Below are 22,218 nucleotides of genomic sequence, written 5' to 3'. Positions count from 1 at the left end.
AACAGGCTAGTGATCGCTTTAGATGAACTACTTAGACTACTCGTCCAGATAGTCCTTAACATGTAATGTAAATGCCATTCATTTTTATTGCTTAATGGTCAAAAGAAAAAATAATCCGAGAACATCAAATCTGAGAACAAATGTTCATCGTCATAGTTGACGTCGTTGTTGCTGCTTGTTAGCAGGTTGTGCGTGTTATATCTGTAAAGGTATCAGCATTCACTAGCAACACGGACGGTACATTTCATATTCAAAAGGACAGAATCCAATTAATCTTAGCCTTCAAACAAAGTTACTTTAGACTATGGAATAAACTCATTGATCGTTAGTATTAAATAAAGAAATGACGAACTATATGTAGAATTTCAAAGTTATTGCTGTTAATTTAATCATAAAAAAATAATTAAATTTTGTAATTACCGCCCCCGGGGATTTTGGACGCTTATGATTTCTCTGGTGAATACTTTGATCTTTTGAGCAAGACTGCCGATACACTACTTCATCAAGGGATGAAGATTATAAAATTGTTGCTTTATATACAATAAGGAAATGTAAAGTATGATTGCAAACAAGCTAACTACACATCAAAGGATAACAGCTCAAGAAAGAAACCAACTCTAGGTCACCGTTTTGTGTTTTGACTACTTTTGATTGCACTAGTTTGAGTAGTAGCATTGAAAAACCGTCGCTGATGAAGTTGAAATCAATTTGATAAATTTCGGTTTTTGTTAGGAAAATATATGAAATGCTAAGTCTTAGCCAGACGACATCACGTTTGTACCAGTTAAAAATCGTCAGCAATAGATATTCTACATGGAAGGAAGTCGTCACATTTGTACTTGAAGTATTATACTATAAGATTTACACCTTAATCGTTTATAGGGCCGGTCAATTTCCGTAGAGGTCTAGTTCTAGCATAGTCAGGTTAAGAAATAGATGTATAATGGATATCTATATATAAAGCTTAGTTAACTCTAGAATACTTTACCGTTTTTTGTTGACATGAAGTTCATATTCTGTAAATTTCATGTTCATAAAATTTTGAATTGTTCGAAAAACTAAGGCATTAGAAGTATTTAGAACAACTTTTCGCAATTTTCGGCTTGAAATGCTGTCGTACTTTCGTAATTGATTGGACGCTTTAACTTTGTTATATTATAGCACCACTAATTATTTTTATGTAGACAAAATTCGTGTCTTGAGTAACAAATTGAAAGCCTGGTATCTATGATGAGTTAAGAATCACTTGGTCGAAGTCGCTGCTGGTGGATGTTTCACCCCGAGGGTATCACCAACCAAGTTGGCATCACTTTGTGTTGATACAAAAGATCATTGATATGGCCATTATTTTTAATTTTCTGTTTATAGAATAATCGAAGAATTAAGGTTTTTCTTACCACTACGCATAGATCCCCTCAGCTGTATTAGGCACAATTCGGAATTTGTGACTTTAAAGGCTCTTCAACTTCCGTGTTTTATTTGGCCTTTAACTTTTATGAGAGTGCCAGTGATGAGTTTTATGTAGACGAAACGCGCGTATGGCGTAACGAACTTTAATATAGAGATGTGGTATAATTGCCAAAGCGACAACTTTTCACCAGAAGCCCGATATCTTTGATGAGTTTTTACAACCACTGGGTTGCTGCCACTACTGCAGGACATTTTGTCCACGAGGGTATAACAACCCCAGTAGTTAGCACTTTGTCTTGACATGAAATATCACTGTTTAAATTTTTTTGAATTATACGAAAAACTAAAGTTTGTTTCTCCTAGGCATAGTTGGCCATAGACTTATTTGGCAAAATTTGGCGAAATTTTTGGGGCTTTGAATGCTCTTCAACTTCATGTTTGATTTGACCTTCAATTTTTTTTAGAGTGCCAGTGATGAGTCTTGTGTAGATGAATTGCATGTTTGACGTAACAGACTTAAATCCTTATATCTTTTACATAGAAAGGACTGAAAGGAAATGTTTATATTTCTTTTATATCGTCATTTAAGATTGTTATGGGATTCATGGTATGGAACGGTATGCGAAATTCTATCTATATCTAAAACGGAAATCACAGTATCCGTATTCTCTTAAAAGTTGTAGGGGCGCTTCTACAATTGTAGAAAAAAATGTTTACCGCTGATTCAATACATAAGTTAATTATAATGAAAACCTCCTGATTTAAAACTAGGCCTGTTTCTCTAAAACCTATAGCAGAAATAGCAGAAATAATAATGCTATGAAGTTGTGCAGTGTATAATGATCTATGTATTCCGCGGCCATTTCCTTGTTGTGGCCTTTAAAGCAAATATATATCTGTCATATATTCCTTGTTCAACCCTTCAAATGTAACAAAAAAAATAATCCTGACTGGGCTTAAAGAATGCTAAGGTCTTACTAAGACCTTCTGTTAATTATAAAGTAAGAACAATAAGAAATAACATTGCTTTGAAAAACAAGTTTTCATATATCTATTGATCTAACAAGTTTAAGGCCGTTGAGTATATGTGATATAGTGTAACATTGTTTCCTGTAGTTTAAGGCCGTTGAGTATATGTGATATAGTGTAACATTGTTTCCTGCAGTTTAAGGCCGTGGAGTATATGTGATATAGTGTAACATTGTTTCCTGCAGTTTAAGGTCGTTGAGTATATGTGATATAGTGTAACATTGTTCCCTGCAGTTTAAGGTCGTTGAGTATATGTGATATAGTGTAACATTGTTTCCTGTAGTTTAAGGTCGTTGAGTATATGTGATATAGTGTAACATTGTTTCCTGTAGTTTAAGGTTGTTGAGTATATGTGATATAGTGTAACATTGGTTCCTGTAGTTTAAGGCCGTTGAGTATATGTGATATAGTGTAACATTGTTTCCTGCAGTTTAAGGCCGTGGAGTATATGTGATATAGTGTAACATTGTTTCCTGCAGTTTAAGGTCGTTGAGTATATGTGATATAGTGTAACATTGTTTCCTGTAGTTTAAGGTCGTTGAGTATATGTGATATAGTGTAACATTGTTTCCTGTAGTTTAAGGTCGTTGAGTATATGTGATATAGTGTAACATTGGTTCCTGTAGTTTAAGGTCGTTGAGTATATGTGATATAGTGTAACATTGGTTCCTGTAGTTTAAGGTCGTTGAGTATATGTGATATAGTGTAACATTGTTTCCTGCAGTTTAAGGTCGTTGAGTATATGTGATATAGTGTAACATTGTTTCCTATAGTTTAAGGTCGTTGAGTATATGTGATATAGTGTAACATTGTTTCATGTATAATGTTCCTTTGTAAAACTAAGGGTTTCGGTAGTCATGTCAAGGACTACTCGTCAAATTTTGTTGCAGGTTTGTTAAAGTTAATCACATTGTGTTTTTTTTTAAAAGATTAACGAAATTGTTTAGTGATGCACGTCACATATAAGGGCAGACTATTCGATCTGGCCATAAGTATATTATTTACGACAGTACTTCTATCATAAATAGATGCCAACAATAAGTATCAATATAAATAACAACTAAAGACAATAAGCATTCATGATCTTATCTGTGGTTCAAGAACGATTAAAAGAAAGCGTCGTTCTTTTTTTGTACGAACAATGATAGGTTGAACCATGTAAGTCAACTAGAGTTATCAAACTTTGATCAATTCTATTTGAAAGCCCTTACCAGTAAGGCGTTCATCAGCATTCCAGTTAATTAAAAGATACGAACAGATCTATAAATATATATGTATATATATGTTGTGCACTAATTGTAACTTTCATATTAATTTGATAAAAAAAAAACAGGCACAAAAAGGTCTTTGATTCAGCTTCTAGCTTTCAAATTTTTACAAGTTCATGAAGCAGTCTAGTACATAACCCTGATATGTTTTTAGAAGGACATTTTAAGATATATTATTGTCTTAGTATCTGGTATAGCGATGAAATGGAATATGGCCGTAACTGTTGTCTTTATTTGCAGCTTTACGGAAAAAGAATATAATGCTAAATGTAAGGTTGTAGAATTGAAAGTTGCAAGTGAAAATTGTAACTTGTATAACCCGATGAAACACAGATGGTGTCCAATTCTCAAATATGCACAATTGTGTCTCAACCACATTTCTTGTATGTTTTATTTGAACGTTGTCTTTTTTTGTCACCACCACTACAACCTTTTTAAGACATACATTTTAGTTACCGAAACAAAAAAAAGTAGCAAAACTATTCAAACTTTTATTTGATAAAGTTTGGTGTCATCATGATTGTGCAACCCGTCCACTCTGTAAAGTGTTAAATCAACATATCTATAGCAACATGAAGCATGCAATTTTGCACCTAGTAGTTGAATATTATGAACTGTTTCAATATCAACAGTATCCTATTTCCGATTGTGACAGTTTTACTGAGTGTGAATTCGCATGGCGGGTGATGCATGTATAGCAGGAAACCCTTACCTTGTCAACGTACCCGGTCTCGCTCCTTTTGGAGTTCATGGGATTCCTTTGGTTTTTGTTTGTTACCTTGATTTGTCTCTTCTTAATCTATTAGTGAGATCTGAACATCACTAAACAACAGTCGCCTTAATTTAGGACAACTACTGTCGCCTTCATTTAGGACAACTACTGTCGCCTTCATTTAGGACAACTACTGTCGCCTTAATTTAGGACAACTACTGTCGCCTTGATTTAAGACAACTACTGTCGCCTTCATTTACGACAACTACTGTCGCCTTCATTTAGGACAACTACTGTCGCCTTCATTTACGACAACTACTGTCGCCTTCATTTAAGACAACTACTGTCGCCTTCATTTAGGACAACTACTGTCGCCTTCATTTAAGACAACTACTGTCGCATTAATTTAAGTCAATAAACAAGTTATTTCTAAGTAGTTAAGAAACAAGTTTAATTATAAAATGAAGTGCCTTCTATTTTAATATTCTTGAAACGTTAATATAAGTAATATACATATACAAATATTTTCAATCTTTGAAATTATATGGCCATTTGAAATATTTTTCTTGTTTTGATTGTATAAAAGGTGTATCATCTATTTTTGAGTGGTTACAATTGCAAATTGTTTCTTTTGTGTGTTTTTTTAAAGTTTTCAAACTGTTACATAGGGGACAAAACAACACAATCTATTGACATTTTTGCATTTATAAGGTCTTTTCTAACTGCGATTAAGGTTGACTTTTATTGCACCATTAATTTATGGTTACAAAGTTGTCAAGTTGGAAAAAAAAATCAATATCAAGTAAGAAGGATGTGGTATGATTACCAATGACATAACTATCCAACAGAGTACAAATGAAGCGAATCTAAGTAAATATAGGTCACCGAATGACATTTTATATATCTGAATTGCAATACTCAAATATGAACATTTTTGGAAATGATCGAGTTATGACTCAAACTGAATAATGCTTCCTTGGTAATCTTAATTGTCATTGAATCTTTGAATAAGAGGAGACTCAACTTTCTTTTATAAAGGAACATATTTGTAATGTTGAAATTTATTGATTATTAAAATGCACATATGTGCCACCCTTACACAACAGAACAAAATGGCGACATGAATGAAACACTTAAAGTAATTTTTGTCTGGCAGATCTGGATCCTTAAGTTTAGATATATATAAAAATAGAAAAACAAAAAATGTGACTTTGGATCAAATATTTTTTGATAAAGACATGTTGAAAATTGAGAGATGATAAATTATTTTTGCACAATATTTTATAAAGAGACCATTAAACACTAGTTAATGGAATGATATGGTAATACAACTTAATTTTTAGACGTTTTTTTATAAGTTTGTTTCAGCAATTTATTCTCCCATATTACAAGATTACACTGTTATTTGCTTTGAACAAACAGCAATACGAGAGATATATAAGTACTCTTGCTTTTTGTGTCAGTTTGTATCTAAATGTTTTTTTAGAGTTTCCAGTTATAAAGGTTCCTGCTTTTAATTGTTTATCACCAAGCGATATTTAGCATGTACATCATCTCTCATAATCTCTTGTCTCTCTTTGATTTTTTCTGTCGCCTTGATTCTTCAATCTTATACAGTAAATAGCGAAACAAAGGAAGATCGTTTTTATCTTGTATCCAAGAAAGTCTTAGTGAAAATTTCTCTAGCACTGAACTCCTGATCTTTTCAACAACTTGTGGATTTCGTCTTTCAAATAGCCTTTCGTAATTTTTCTGGTCCAGTACATATATTTCTGTTTCTTGTATACAATTCACGGTATATGAATATGTATCTAAATCCATAGCAACCTCCATATCACCTGAAAGTCATAAATAAAAATGAAACATTGTAATAAGAATTTGATTTGGTCATGTCCCTTTTTTCATACACGTTCCCTTTACTTTCTATTCTTGAAAAATGACTTACTTCATGTAATATAATGGTTTTATCACAGAGTCAATTTAAACAAATAGTCTATAATGTCGAACAACTTTCCGAGACTAAGCTTGGTTTCACAGCATTAAGCTAGCCCTGTTTTTCTATACTTTAGCGATGATTACGACTTAATGGTGTTGTCTTATCTTGGTTTCATGACCAAGATCATGATTTCTATAAGCTAGACGTCCAAATTTTTGACATAAGTTATAACTTATTTAAGTTTCTAACCTATATAATATAATGCATGATCATGAATTTGTTATGTAACGGTAGACAATCCAATTTAAATCGTGTGTCATTGCCCATCACAAATGCATTTTAAATAAGACTTTAAAAAATAAAATCAAGAAAAACTTTGTATCTTACCTATTAACTCCTGTGAACAAATTAAGCATAGTTCTATATGATGAAGATGTGGAGAACGTGTTCCGCTTTTCTCTGTGTCTTGTGTAGACAGTTTATGAAGATTTGTGACCAAAGGCTTGTATCCATCGGGCTTATGCGAATGCGTGTCTAGGCCTAGTTCCCTATTAAAACAGATTATAAAATAAAATATAATTATCATGAGTTCCATGCATCTTGTTCGTGCTTCTAAAATACCCTACTGAAATAATACTAGTACATACTTACGAATCTATACTAGACATGTTATTGCTTTCTTTTTTATTTTGTTTGTTTGTTGTCAAAACATGAAGGATACAATTTCATCATTGACTTGAATATCTCAGCGTATCCTGTGATATTTCTCACCCCAAACAAATTAAACTTGAATCGAATCAAATCCATACATATAAAACATAAATTAAATCAAAGTATGTAAATGGTCGTGTTACCGACGGACAAAGGCATACCTACGGATTGACCATACACGAGCGCTCAGTATATACAAATGCAATGATGGAGTCTTGATCTTATGCTTGTTTTGTTAGTAACATTGTTGTCTTTGGAACTTAAATAATTCACCCTCTTCAATCAAATGTTATATGAAAATGTGTTTTACATGTATTCATATACATACATTTTAACTTCAACCCGTAATTCTATACCGGACATTTAATTGATTGATTTATATGTTTTTGATATTTTTACAATGTATATCAATGTAATCAAATCCCATACAGGGGAAAAAGATATTAGGTAATTAATTCAACCCGATTCAAAGCAATGGTTTGAATGTTATTGTCGTACATTTTGTTCTAAGTAATAACTTTTAATTGCAATACTTAATGTATAAAAAGAAACACCGAGGGGCATTTTGAAATTTTTAGGACAACACGTAATTCGCTTAAAATAGTGACAGAAAAGTGAAGAATTTAGAAACACAAACCTCTTGATGTGGCAGTTTCTGACCTATATATGTCACACACCGATTTATTGATGGTGTAAGTTAGTAAACGACGTTATTCTCCTATTGTTCTTAGGCACCGTTAATAATGCATTATAATAATAACAAACTTCGTCCGTCCTACCCTCAGACATTTGCACATATCAAACGCTAATCATGACATGAAAATACAAAAAGTTTCTCTGATCGATTGATAGACTAGACCATACCCGATAAAAACAAAAATAGAAAAACATAATATTGCAAAAATAACAGTTGCGAAATAATTAAAAAGAAGAGACAAAACCGAAAGACAAGCAAAAACTATAAATTGAAGAAAGACATAGAACTAAATGTTCAAAATATAAAAGACAAAGAGACAAAACTCCTCGCAAAATCAAAGAGAAACTTAAACCCAACAAAAAAGCAGGTGCTTCAGAAAAGTCACAGTTCCTGATCTACTAGTGACACCCGTCACGTTGGCCATGTTACAAAAAGGTTAGAAATAGCAAGTGATCAGGCTTCATACCAGAGAATATTTGTAAATCTTGGGTAACCTTTAGACATTACAAGAAAATCATAAACTTTCAGTGCATGTAAAATCAACACGAACCACACTAAACGTCTTTTTAAAATGTAAAAAGTGTAAAGTTTAAAACCAGGTTTAATCCACCATTTTCTACATAAGGAAATGCCTGTACCAAGTCAGGAATATGACAGTTGTTTTCCATTCGTTTGATGTGTTTAAGCTTTTGATTTTGCCATTTGATAAGGGACTTTCCGATTTTAATTTTCCTTGGAGTTCGGTATTTTTGTTATTTTGCTTTTTTCAAAAGAATTCATTTTTTTTTTGTTTTGTCATATAAATAGCGTCACTTGGTTCATTGGCATCGGAGTACACGTAAACACGCAAAATTGGCAATTGAGGTTAAGATCGATTGAATCAATTTTTATGTTCTAATGTACACATCTAAAAAAAAAGGCGAATTGATGGTCTGCTTTAAATGATGTATTGTATTATCAAACTTTTACTTCGACATACCTTCTTAGTGATTCCCTGACTTCATCTTTCTGTAACTCGTCAACATCCGGTAATGGATAATAATCTGGATATTGCATAGAATGCATGTGTGGGTCACAGTAGATTTTTGCCTGGCCACTGAAAAAATCAAAACCTAATGCACATGCAGGTATCAACAATGTTTTAGCATTTGTTTTAGTTTCCACAACGTATATGATTGAAACAAACACAGAGAGAGTTCTTATATTAATATGAACGCCCTGCCTACGACAGTAGAGAGCCTTATGTTTTCAAGTCTATACAACCGTCTATCCGTACCGTAACCCACTTTTACAGATATCCTCATATATATCCTATTGAAAATTCATCAACCCTTTGCAAAACAAAATGACAGAGAAAATTTTCAGGGTCCGTTGACCCAAGGAGGTTATATGAGATATAACCTCTTTGGTTGACCCTAATTCCATTAAAATGCGCGCCGAGTAACCTATAAGAATCATAGAATCTTTCGTTTTTTAAAAATTGACAGGGTTTCCTACAGACGATTGACTTTCAAGAGGACACCAATTGTTTGAAATATTTTTTTTTTCAAATTTTGAATAATAATATATGAATATGCTGAACCATTCCATCATGAATTTACCTGAGAATAAATCGTAAACCATCAAATGGAGATCCTTGTTTGACAATATAACTTTCAAAAGTTAATTTCTCCTTCCGTAAACTCATTGCCAATTGTCTCTTGACCTTTGGATGCCAGCCATCGAACAGGGGATTAGTTTCGACAAAGTGTTTCCGTTCTTCAAATTCCTTAGAATGGAAGGAATGAATACACCTGTTATATAACTCTCGGTCAATGACAATTAAGTCAGTGGTTTCATCTGCTATTATTGTTGCATTTCGAATACAATCTGGGTTTATGAGAGCAAGTTCCCCAAAGCTTTTACCAGATTCTGAAATCATATATTTAGTCAGAAGGTTTAAAATATGGAATATTTGAAACATAAAAACAAGTTTATGATATATGGCATTTCAATCACCAAGAGAAGGAATGGTTATTCTTAAATACAATTATGAATAGATCACCTAAGCTGTATTTGGCAAAAGCTTTCTGAAGTTTGGGTCCTCAATGCTCTTCAATAGTGTACTTAAATTGGCCTTTTAACTGTTTGATTCGAGTGTGACTGATGAGTCTTTTGTAGACAAAACATGAGTTTTGTTTCGTTACATGCAGCTATGCAAAAGACAAACTTTTTTTTTTAAAAGCATGAGAGTACACAAAATAAGTGGCAAATGCAAAATTTCCCTAGAAAAGCTATAATGATCTTTAAAACGTTACATTTTGTCTTTATTTGTAATATTTTGTCGTCGGAGTTGATGGTTGGTGTATTATGTTGTCTACTGTCCATTATCTCGGGGATTCGTATTATCTTTTCTTCGTCGTATTATTTTTATGGAAACATATATTTCATATCTTCCGTATACAAATTATATAGGTAGTTTAATTAGTTTGAATAAATGGAGAAGTATGGTTTGTGTCAGTAGGACATTAACTCAAGGTAAAACAAAAGACACCTAGACATTCAATGAACCTGAAAAGACAGTCAATGAAATCTTTATTTAAATTCTTGCCTATTTTGCCGACATATTTTCCAAACTTAGATCGAACTAAGTTTTTGGGTTTTTCCTCCTCCTTTTTCCCCTTGTCGTCCTGTCCTTCTGTCGATCCTTCCTCTTTATTTGAAAATTCTTTTCGCTCATCTTCATATCCTGACGTTGTACTAATGTGGATAGCCACGGATCCGTTTAGAATTATAAAGAAACTGAAAAAATGTGAGGTTTTTCTGTAGCACATAAAACGAACATTAACATAAGCTGTTGTACATAAAATGTGTACAAAAAATAAAGTATTTTTTCTAACTATGTAAAATCAGGACATATCTGTTTTTATATGAGTACAACCCTAGACCTTTACTGTATAATGATTAACCTTTAACATATTCAAAATACCAAGTTTTATGCATTATAGTCTATCTATTAAGTTTCTGAACATCTAAATAGTTCTATGAGATAAACAGACGTATAAAAGGGTCTGTATCATACCTTTATGCATCAATATACTTATCAATAATAATCTTAATAATTATTTAGGTTTAATAGGGAAAAACCTAGTATGTTCTATTTTTAGCCATGTCGGGCATGTTTGTCTGCAGGCGGGGTCATCAGACACATTTTTAAAACTAGATACCCCATTGATGATTTTGGCTAAGTAAGTTTGGTTAAATTTGGCCCCGTAGTTTCATTTTTTTTTTTATTTGATCAGTCTTGTGGAATGGAGAGCAGATTGCTGTGAGACAGCTGCGATGGTTGTGGGTGATGCAATATGTTTATTAGTAGACGAAAGAAGTATTACTTTTAATTAGTAATTCTTACCAGTCGCCTTTATCACCTTGTTTGATTACCACAAAATCACGATCTACTGTCGTAAAAGAGCAGTTTTTAATCAAATCGTGAATGATTTCTACAAAATATGAAAATCTCATACAGAACTCATATGCAAATAAAACATTGACTTTTTGTGTGGTTATAATTATCCATAATATAACATAAGTCATATTTTAATATATAAAAGCATTACGATTTTCAATCTGCATTAGCTTAATTGTTTTGTATAATATAATCGAAGAAAAAGAATTAATATAATTACAGTTCTTTCATACTAATTTTTATATAATATTATTGACTTTGTTTTCCATTGTTTTTATAGATGTTTTTTCCCTGTTTGTGTAACTGCCTGTTTTGTATGTAATTGATTGTTATGGGAGTGAGTCTGATTGTCTACTTGTCTCTTCATGAGAGGGGCTTTAATAAGACCAAGAGTGTATTGTAAAGACTTTTGTTGAAAATATATTGACTTAAAGATGTCATTGGATTGCTGTCTCATTGACGTACACCCCTTTATCAATAGCTACAAATGTATATCTAATATTATGGATGGGTGGATGGATTGATGTATTGTGTACAGTGGAGAATTATTTGCATATCAGAACAAAATATGTTGATGGGATATGATCATGAACCTTACTATGTACTAGACTTGAGTCGATTTATTTTCTAACATGCTCGTTCACAAATACAAAACCACAGGAAGACATGTCACCCTACCTGTACACATGATTCTGACTCCGAGTCAGCCAGATTTTGCTTTTCTTAAATGATGTAGGCATTAAACACCACTTTTTAAGAATTTGTTTTTTTTAAACGGCCATGAATCGACCATATAACCTCTGCAAACGAGGCAAGCACGAGACAATGCATGCTGTTAATATACTTTATCAGGTTTGTCTCCAATTAAAGATTTTCCGTTTTTTTAGACGTTTTGGTCTCGTGTCTGTATATTTTTAAGCGCGCACATAATTCTTTTTTTACCATTAGATTTCTCTACTCCATGTAATAGCTGGGGACGAATAAGTGCTTAACAAATTGAATAAATAGAACGAAAGCATATTGTGTGCTTATACACATGCCAAAAAAAGCCCTGAAATTTGTCTTTTGTTGAAGACAGTATGCTTATTATGTTAACTTCTATATGATAAGGATGAACATATGTGTGCGGTAAACGACAATGCAAAAGCAGCATATACAAACGACATTACTCGCATAAAGTCTAGAAACTTGTAAATAATCAAAAAGATGTCAAGGGTCTGCCATTTACTAAAAAATATCGGACTTGTAACATTCGTTCTTAAAAAAGATAATTTACACAAGCCAATAAAGCAGTCCCTCTTCCACTGGTGGCACCCGCAATATTTCGCATGACAAATCCGATCATATTCGATGATGTTATGAATAGGAAAGTGAGAACAGCATCATGGCTCGACAATTGTAATTGTGAAATGATATAAACGTGGTATTGAACAAGAATAATTAAAACTGAGAATGGAAATGGGGAAACCGTACAAAGAGCAAAAACAGCCCAAGGCCACCAATGGGTCTTCAACACAGTGAGAAAATATGTACTAGTTCAGTGAAAATGGACGTCACACTAAACTCCGAAACATATAAATGAACTAAAATTGAAAAAAAAACCAATAATAGAATAAACACACAGCAATACTATAGTAAAACTCAGTTTAAAAGAAGTCCGAGTCCGCTGTCAGAATAGGTAACAGAAGAAACTAAGCAAAATGACAATGATACATAAATTAACAAAGGACTACTAGCAGTTACTGACATGCCAGCTCCAGACCTCAATTAAACTGATTGGAAGATTATGTCATCATATGAAAATCAAGCACAATCCGTCCCGTTATGGGGTTAAGTATCATACCATCATAAAATATATGAGAAGAATATAACCCGTATCATGCCAACAACTGGTTTTAGAATAAATGTGTTTATTTCCGATGCAAATACCCTATGAGTGAATCAATATTAATTCCAAAATATGCCTTCTTTAATGTGTTTCCCTCAGTTTTAGTTTGTAACCCGGATTTGTTTTTTTTTTCTCTCAATCGATTTATGAATTTCGAATAGCGATATACTACTGTTGCCTTTATTTAATGACCTGACAACAGTATCGTAACTATATCCCTTTTGAATAAGTCTGTTTAAAGGTTTGGTTAATTTTTAGGTAAATGACGACATTCTTGTGCTTTGTAAAGAATATTACATTAAAAGATTGGATGTGAAATACCTGAACATATAAGATGTCTGCATGTTGATTTATATTTACGAATGATGTCCTTGTACCGATGATAAAATTCAGTAAATGTTTTAACTAGTTTGTGATATCGAAAACCCTGGTGTAACAATTTTTCAGTAATACAGAGATTTCTTTCGTAAACATCAAATACGTTGTTACATACACGAGCGAATCGAACAAGTTGAGATATATATAAACACCATAAGATGTGGACAAGGGAACGTCACCATCTAAAAATGGATAATTAACAATTAGAAATGAAAAATCATCTCTGTTATCGTAAATTTTGGTATTAAGCTTCCCTTTAAAGATATAGATATCAAGATCAAGGAAAGGGCAGTGTTCATTATTAGTATTAGCTTCATTTAAAGTCAGTTCAGAAGGATAAATCTCTTTTGTGTACATACTGAAGTCGTCATTATTGAGAGCCAATATATCATCCAAATATCTAAAATTGTTATTAAATTTTTGTATCAGATGTTGTTTCGATGGGTCTTTGCTGATTTTAGTCATAAATTGTAACTCATAACAATACAGAAACAGGTCCGCAATAATTGTTCACTTTGGGGCTCATAAAATGTACCGTCTGAGTGTATGCATAAAATTATATAGCGATTGAGAATATACTTCAAATCTGTTAGTTATAGGAAATACGACAAACATATTATTACATAAACTTAGAGTTGATACAGCTAGAGCATGTCTTAATTGATATGAAGGTTCACATTGTGTGAACATATGAAACCTTGTGCATTTGTTCGTATTTTGTTTTTTTGGTAATCTGTATAGTTTAGTATAGGGTGACATTTAAGAAAATATGGTCTTACAAATCATTAATATCATAAATAAACAATAATTTACCTTTTGCTTTAGACTACAGCATGACAACTATCCTAATATAAGGCTTAATAGCTCAATCAATTTAATCAACCGGACATTGCGTATCGATATCATGTAATATCAAGCTAAGAGCCAAATCAAACTAAAACAAAATATCAATCTCTGAAACTTACTTTCGTTTAATTGATTAAATAAATCAGATTTCTTTTGAAACCATGATATAATTTGGTTTATCTCAGCGTCAGATCGATCAGTTGTATCCTTTTTTATTACACCCACAACTTTATCGTAATGGTATGCCGCAGCAAGATCTGTCGGGTGTGTTATTTCAAAATGATTGAATTTCTTCCCACTCTGTTTATTACTTTCTCCAGAAACTAATTGTCCATCCTGATAAAAAAAGGTGACAAAAGAATTATTGAATGGAGAAATATTTCACGGAACGCAATACACATTCTAAGGGACATTAAAGTCTATAAGCAATATGAATTTAAGAAAGAAGTTGACCCCAATAAATAAAATGACAGCATCTGTATGTTGAAATTTTTTGTGTCGTGTATATCTCCAGTACTAAAATTGCAAATTTTTAATAATATATTTCCAGCTTTGATCTTTATTTGGAAAATAAAACCATTTATAAAACACTTACTGTTATTATCGTTATATCATTTATAGAGTGATATATACAATACAGATTTAGGATGTTGCGATTATTTTAGTACTATAATATTCACTTACATTAGATCGGATTCAGTGAAATTAAAAAAAATAGCATATACATTGTATGTACAGAAGTTACAGAAACTTTAAAGAATTTCTAGATAGAATTATGTATTGTCCATATGATATCTTTACAACGGGGGACAAGCTCCAGCAGGCTACCGACAAGCGCGTCATCATATTGAAGTATGTACATACAACATTATATAATTGTAGTAAAACATGTAACAGGATGGTTACACATATTTAAAAGTCTAATTATTACATTTGTGGTAAAAGTAAATCGAAATATCAAGTTCATATCTATTATATATTATATGAAATATGTCTATCATCTATAAAAAAACATAAAAATAAAACTTTAAATCGAAAACTTTCGCACACACAGTTCATGATATTATAAATTTTAAATGTTATTGAGTAAAAAAGAACGTTCATTCATAACGTCTGTAAGAGATTTCTTTGCAATCTTATCTAAACTATAACCCTAAGTCAGAACAATACAAGTAATCCAGATCACCTATCATGAACTGTATTTTCATTAAAAAAAGTCTTTTAACCCCTCCACATTCTTTATGTGCCTGTCTCCAGTCAGGAGCCTGTAGTTCAGTGGTTGTCGTTGGTTCATGTCTGTCATATATTTGTTTTTCGTAAATGGTTTTGTTATAAATTAGGCCGTTAGCTTTCTCAATTGAATTGTTTCATATTTTCATGTCGGGGCCTTTTATAGCCGACTATACGGTATGGGTTTTTCTCATTGTTGAAGGCCGTACTGTTGCCTTTAATTGCTTACATCCACCTCATTTTAACTTTGGTGGATAGTTGTCTCATTGGCAATCATACCACATTTCCTTATTTTTATTTTCATAATGTATATTAGACACATTTCGTTGTTGACGAACGATTGTTGACCTCTAAAGCAATTTTCATATGCATTTTTATGTCTAATTGATGTACACATGATCTAAGCATCTACCTTTATCCATATGAAGATTGACACATAATTGAATATCATATAATTAAACACGTTTTTTTACAGTTGTATTGCAACTAAAACATGTTTTCAAAATAAATTGACGAAGTATTGATATATAAGCTAGAGATTTATGAATAAGCTTATTACAAAGATAACCTCAAATTGAACAATAATCTAGAATATAGAAAAAGAAAATCGTAAATCACCCATTACAACTAAATCCAATATGTAAATACACAGTTGGTTTACCGTAAAATGTTTTACAATGTGATACTGTCCGGGTTTGAACTTTTTGTCGTCTTAAAAATGAGTGATTTTAACAGACACTAAAGATGAACAAATTTTCAAACTTAACTAAACAGCATTTAATGAAATAAGTATTATTCATTATTATTATCACGTCCATGTATACATTTAGCCTCAGACGAGATTGGGCTAGGAAATAGCGCAATATTTGAGAGGATAAAAAAACATTATCCTCTGTATTTTGTCCATTATACATTATTGAAAAGAATATGGTCAAATATTGTGTTCATATCTACTTGACGCGTTTATCAATATGTTTTATCAATCTTTTCTCTTATATTGTTGGTCTAGCCAAGATTCAAGAGAACAAAAGATAAAAAAAAATGGCCCATGTTCTGTCTAGCAAAAAAATAAAAAAAGTCTTGAAATACCGTTATATATGAAACGTTATCTCGTTGACTAGCCTGCCTTATAATTGAAATCCCCTCCAAAATAAACCCCAATCTATACATATACCGGCTATGCGGTGTGGGTGTTGTTCATTGATGAAGGCCGTACAGTGACATACAGTTGCTAACTTTTACGTCATTTTGTCTGCGGTGTAGAGTTGTCTAGTTGGCAATCGTACCACATCCTCTTATTTTTATGTGGTGTTTAACTTAACAGTAAAATAGGTCGCAGCGACCAGTTTGATTTATTGAAAGACCTGTAACATTTCAATTATTATATTATTTTACAATTTCATAAAAAATCAGTCAATGTAGCCTTGGCTGATTGTAAGACACGTGAATGAACGTATGGATTGGTGTAAACCATGATAGTTCGCGCTTTTCGACGATCGATTGTAAAAATGGGTTTTGTGCAGTAGGTGAATAAAAAATCTACGTCTACGTTTATGCAATTGGCGTTTCTTGGATTATTTTTTGAATGAATTATTAAGAACTTCCTGAAAAGCAGAATTGTTCTTGAGTTCAGCTTGTAAAAAAATCAGTTGAAAACAGTTATACGACATTAAACTAAAATAATTGAAGACAACTCGACAAGAGACGTTAATGGCGTTGCAAGATATGTACTCGTAGAATGAGAATTTTTTTTATTTTAGTAATATATTTTTAATGCTGTGGGCCTTGGAGTCAGTCGATACTCTTAAAACAAGTGTACTGTTCGTTTAGTTGATGTTAAAGGGTTTACATAAAGTGTAAACAATATATTATTTTATCTAAAAGAACGTGTTAACTTAAAATACAAAAACAGGGTGCTATCCATTCAATATTAAGGCTGTGATCCTGGTGTGTTAAATAAATCTGTCGGACGAATTAATTAGTACTCGGATCATTATTTTGTCCAATCGCTACTCAAATGTGCAGTTGTTTATCTGATGGCATTGTAGATCTTTATGCATATTGCATTACGGTTGTTTTAACAATACTACATACAATATTTAAATCAAGCATGTATTTGTTAATGCGCACTGTAAAGTTATTGATTATCTCACTGTTATGTTTAGGACAAACATTACATGCTGGCTTATTGCCTTTCAGCGTTTACAAAAGGTTATAAAAATAATGTATTCTTATCGACAAAGTCATTAGATATAACTAAATGATAAACTTTATCATGGTTGTTTTTTTTTCAAACTGGAATTCTTACATTTGCTACACCCATTATTTACTTGCGTCTCATGTTAACTTAAGTAATACCAAAATATACTACACTGATTATAAATTTTAAACGAATGGACGATTTCTTTGCATCGTTTTCTTTGTCTTTTGGGTTTTTTTTGCAGTTTTTACGTCATTTCCCAATAATCGATCGCTACAAACGTGAAGGCAAATTAATTGCTGATTAATGATCATAACTTTGCTATTTTATGAACTGATATTCCATAAACGGTAAAAGTATGAGGGTTGATATTGACTGGTACTTTGAAATCAAAGGAAAACAATATCCCAATATTGGGAAAAACCTCTTATATCAAGTCATGGACTGTTTTTATCCCTATTGATTATATTGTTAACAGTAGCAGCTTTGTTTTACACAATTTAAGCGTGTATACTATCCTTATCAGAGATTATTAGCAACCTAGAAGTCAGCGTTCATTTGCTGATATAAAATATCATTAATGTGGGTATTTTTTAAAATGCATTGTTCATAAAGCATAAAAATCATTTAAACACTCAGATTTTACTTCTTCTAAGAAAGGTTGGCCTTAGTCAGAATATTAGTTTGCACAACATTTTGAAATCATAGGTTTTCATTACTCCTTTTCGTAACTTAATTTTCCTTTCAACAGGTTTGCTTCGAGCGCCACTGATGAGATTTCTATCTTACTTAAATTATTTACTTAATGGAAGTATCTTTAGTTTAATAAAAATAAAGTTTTGAACTACGAAGAAGACGCATGTAACTTATAGTATAAGGCGACTCAGTCACAATGATCTCCCCCTTCGTACAGCTCATGTTTATTCATAATTTAGCACCATGAACAAACTTACAGAACAGTAAGTGTAAGGAATGCAGATATACGTAGATTTAACACTTTAAGTCAAAATAAGAATTCAGTGTGAAATATTTAGACGGAGATATATACAAATATCATCAACACCATACAAATTTCAAATCGACTCCAGCAAACATCAGTCGCATTAACTGTCCACTTTTAGCTACTTGGGTAACAAAGTCCAACAACATTTTAGATTCCGAATGAAAATTACTAGTCTCGTATTCTATAGCTTTTCAAATTTTATTTTTTACAAGTTATCGTCTATAAAATCAAATGATTTCTTATCACAACATTATAAACAATCCGATACCATACAATGGAGTGTCTAAAACGTCAAATAAACAACTCAGTGAAAGTCTGATGGCTGTAAATTTTAAATACTATGACTTAAGTGTGCTTCAAAAAAGGTAAGCATATTTCCATAATAAAAATTACTTTTTTCTGGTTTATGATAATATTGATATGTTATGGTTTTGAAAAACCTGCACTTTAAAAAAAATAAAACTTTATTGGTGTTGAATCATTTGGAATTTTTGTTGAAAATATACTCAAAACAATGGAATGACTTTCAAATCTGAATTCAGCAAAACACAGGAATAAGGAAATGAACAAGTAGACATATAAAGACTAAAGAAATTTCTATCCGATTATAAGTCAAACATTATTATATCCAATAGAAAAAACTACCGTTTTATCAGATATACGTCAAACAACAATAGAAACATGTATACATATTCATAAGATCTATTATAAGCATTACGACATTAATTATTAAACTTACAGACGTATTAGCAGAATTCTTAGCCATTTTTGTCTTTAGTTCCAAGGTAATTTTCACACTAATGTTTTGTCTTTAGTTCCGTATCCGCCAAAGTAACTTTCACACTAATATTTTGATTCCACAAGTCAACAGTCTTTATTGTAAAGACGAACCACAATTACACACAATAATCATTGAAATTTTAGAGCGTTCATCCGTTTCGTTATTGTATTACATTTAAATATATTCCTTCTTTGCTTTTATATCCGTTTTACTGTGATTTGATCCTTTAAACGGAGGTATTTTACAATTCATTAAATCATTGTGAGAACAACAATTCTTTTAACTTATATACTGAAAGTAATTTTGTTCGGTATTCAAAATCAAGCACATGCATATCAGGTCTATCGAACGCAACCGTTTATTGATGTTTAATGTTGTCAAGAAATGCAACTCATTTCTCTATAAAATCAACATACCAAGTTCGATGAATTTAAAACGCGTCTGTCTTGATACAAGGCACATCTGAGTCGGAAGAAAGTGTGTTGGTACGTCTCCCATTGAACTGTTACACTTTGAATCTGTTAGTCGTTCTATTACACTACGTTTTAGCTCAGTACATATATAAAATCTAATAATTCATTCTTTCATATATAGAAATGTGTACTCTATATAAAAATAAGAAGATTTGGTATGATTGCCAAAGACCATATGACGTAGAAGTTAACAATTATAGGTCACCATACGGCCTTCAACAATGAGCAACACCAATACCACATAGTAAGCTATAAAAGGCCCCGAAATGAAAATTGTAAACTAAAGGCCTGCTTTATGTACAAAATAATACACAAAAACAAATATGTTATACAGCAACAAAAGAAAACCATTAATTTACAGGCTCCTGACTTGGGACAGGCGTATACATTCATATATCCAAAATTTGAGTATTCATTCGAGTTTGAGGTCGATCAATCGATCGACAGAAAAAGAAAGTGAGAGATGACAAAAAAATCATGGTTTTACAACTAGAGGAGTTAAAAGCAAACTACATATTCGCATAACTTCAGTCTTGTGTGTGTTTTCTTTTTTAAATTGTAATACAGAAGCACAACCTTACTCTTGTGAACACTTGTAACGAAAGACGTGACGTAATGTCAACTATTCACTCAAAACGATTGAAAATATTCACAAACCTGAGGCGCAAAATAATCTGTATAGTATTACTTTTAGTTGTCAATATTTCTTGACCGTTTACTTTTTATTTGTTGAAAAGGTTTATTAAGTGTCATGTTTAGAGTAAGGCGATCAGCTAGGCAGCCTGCTAGCTGGATTGAATTAATGGAATGGGGTCGATGGCAGAGTCGTAGGTATTTACAGTAAATCTGGAAGAATCATTTGTGCAATACCTCCAATAAAAGGTCCCCAGACACCTTCGATATTTCTGTATTCAATGTTACCATGTAAAAAATGTGAAAACGAAAGTTTATTACGTAATCATTACTAACACGTAAACAATGCATTTAAAACTTTGTCACAACTATTTTATACTTAGATGTTGCGATAACAATGTTTATATTGATACTTGGTAGGACACGTATATTCAGTTGCCCAGTAATTGAATACTTAGTGCATAATTCAAAAGGTATATATTGATGAAAATGAACCAGTTATCAATTCAATAATATAAAGAAATTTATTAGCCTTATCGTGAAGAGATGCATTTTTACGTTGAGCTATTCGTTTCAATCATACATCACCGTGTTTTATCATATGTTGTCAAATATTCTTATAACAAAAATACCGAACTCCAAGGTAAATTCAAAAAGAGGGAAGTCCATAAAACTGACATAATCAAACGAACGGAACGAGTGCAAAACAACAGTCATATTCCTGACTTGGTACGGATTTTTCGAAGAAAATGGAGGGAGTGGGTTTATTGGGCAGAAACAACAGCCTCTATTTTGATATGATATTTTCTAAGGAAGATAAACAAGTTTAGCTGTGTGTATCATACAGTTTCCAGATATATATAGTCTCTGATACGAATACAACCACTACTATTAGAAAACAGATCATTTCATAATAGTTCATAAACATAATATCCACTTCAAATCGGTATAACATAAAAAATATTTTGAAATAAACAAAAACAATGTTTATTATTTCGTTTTCTAATAATAGTCCTAATTGTTATGGACACGTTTTCATTGCAAATAAAAGCATCTGTTTAGTAGTTTAACGAAGTTCAATTTTCATAAATCGATTATCAAGATACAAATCAAGATAACAAACTAAAATCGAGGGAATGGCATGAACTAAAAATGGAGCGAGACCATGTGTGGTGGCAGGGTATGCGTCTCACATGCTATGCAATCATTACCCGCCAAGCGTATCCTTTAGTCAAAATGTCACATTCGGAAATATGACAGAATCGGTAACATTACAGATTAGACGATTATTCGGATATTCAAAGACTTTAAGACCGGGAAAATATGTCAATAGTGAGTTGAGACATAGACCCATCGTATAGGCCAGCCTATTCGTGAAGCGAATCGTAAACTAAGTGGAGATGTAGTGTCGATCTAATTATTTGCATGTACTCCTTATTTTTGACAGTACATTTTCTTGGTATTTACCTTTAAGTTTACCTCGCGGACGGGCAACACACATTATTGTTCATGTTATGCGCATGTATTATCGTTATTGATATTAAACTTCAAAGAACCAACAAATGTCATTTTCTTAAG

The 22,218-nt window shown here is 32.1% G+C and overlaps 1 protein-coding gene across 1 annotated transcript; it reads right to left on the bottom strand.

Annotated features, from left to right (window-relative positions):
* Positions 1–4,853: 4,853 nt before the first annotated feature.
* On the bottom strand, positions 4,854–19,920 carry LOC127706240 (uncharacterized). Its single transcript, XM_052210738.1, has 8 exons — positions 19,493–19,920; positions 14,440–14,656; positions 11,155–11,242; positions 10,354–10,544; positions 9,365–9,674; positions 8,743–8,859; positions 6,743–6,903; positions 4,854–6,257 (listed from the first exon to the last, which is right to left on the bottom strand). Exons 1-8 carry the CDS (start codon positions 19,517–19,519, stop codon positions 5,977–5,979), a joined length of 1,392 nt encoding a protein of 463 aa, XP_052066698.1. The 5' UTR covers positions 19,520–19,920; the 3' UTR covers positions 4,854–5,976.
* Between the last annotated feature and the right edge of the window lie 2,298 nt (positions 19,921–22,218).

The sequence above is a fragment of the Mytilus californianus genome, unplaced genomic scaffold (genome assembly GCF_021869535.1).
Source record: "Mytilus californianus isolate M0D057914Y unplaced genomic scaffold, xbMytCali1.0.p SCAF_6, whole genome shotgun sequence".
In the NCBI taxonomy this organism is placed as follows: Eukaryota; Metazoa; Mollusca; class Bivalvia; order Mytilida; family Mytilidae; genus Mytilus; species Mytilus californianus.
This window is presented reverse-complemented; position numbering and strand designations above follow the sequence as displayed.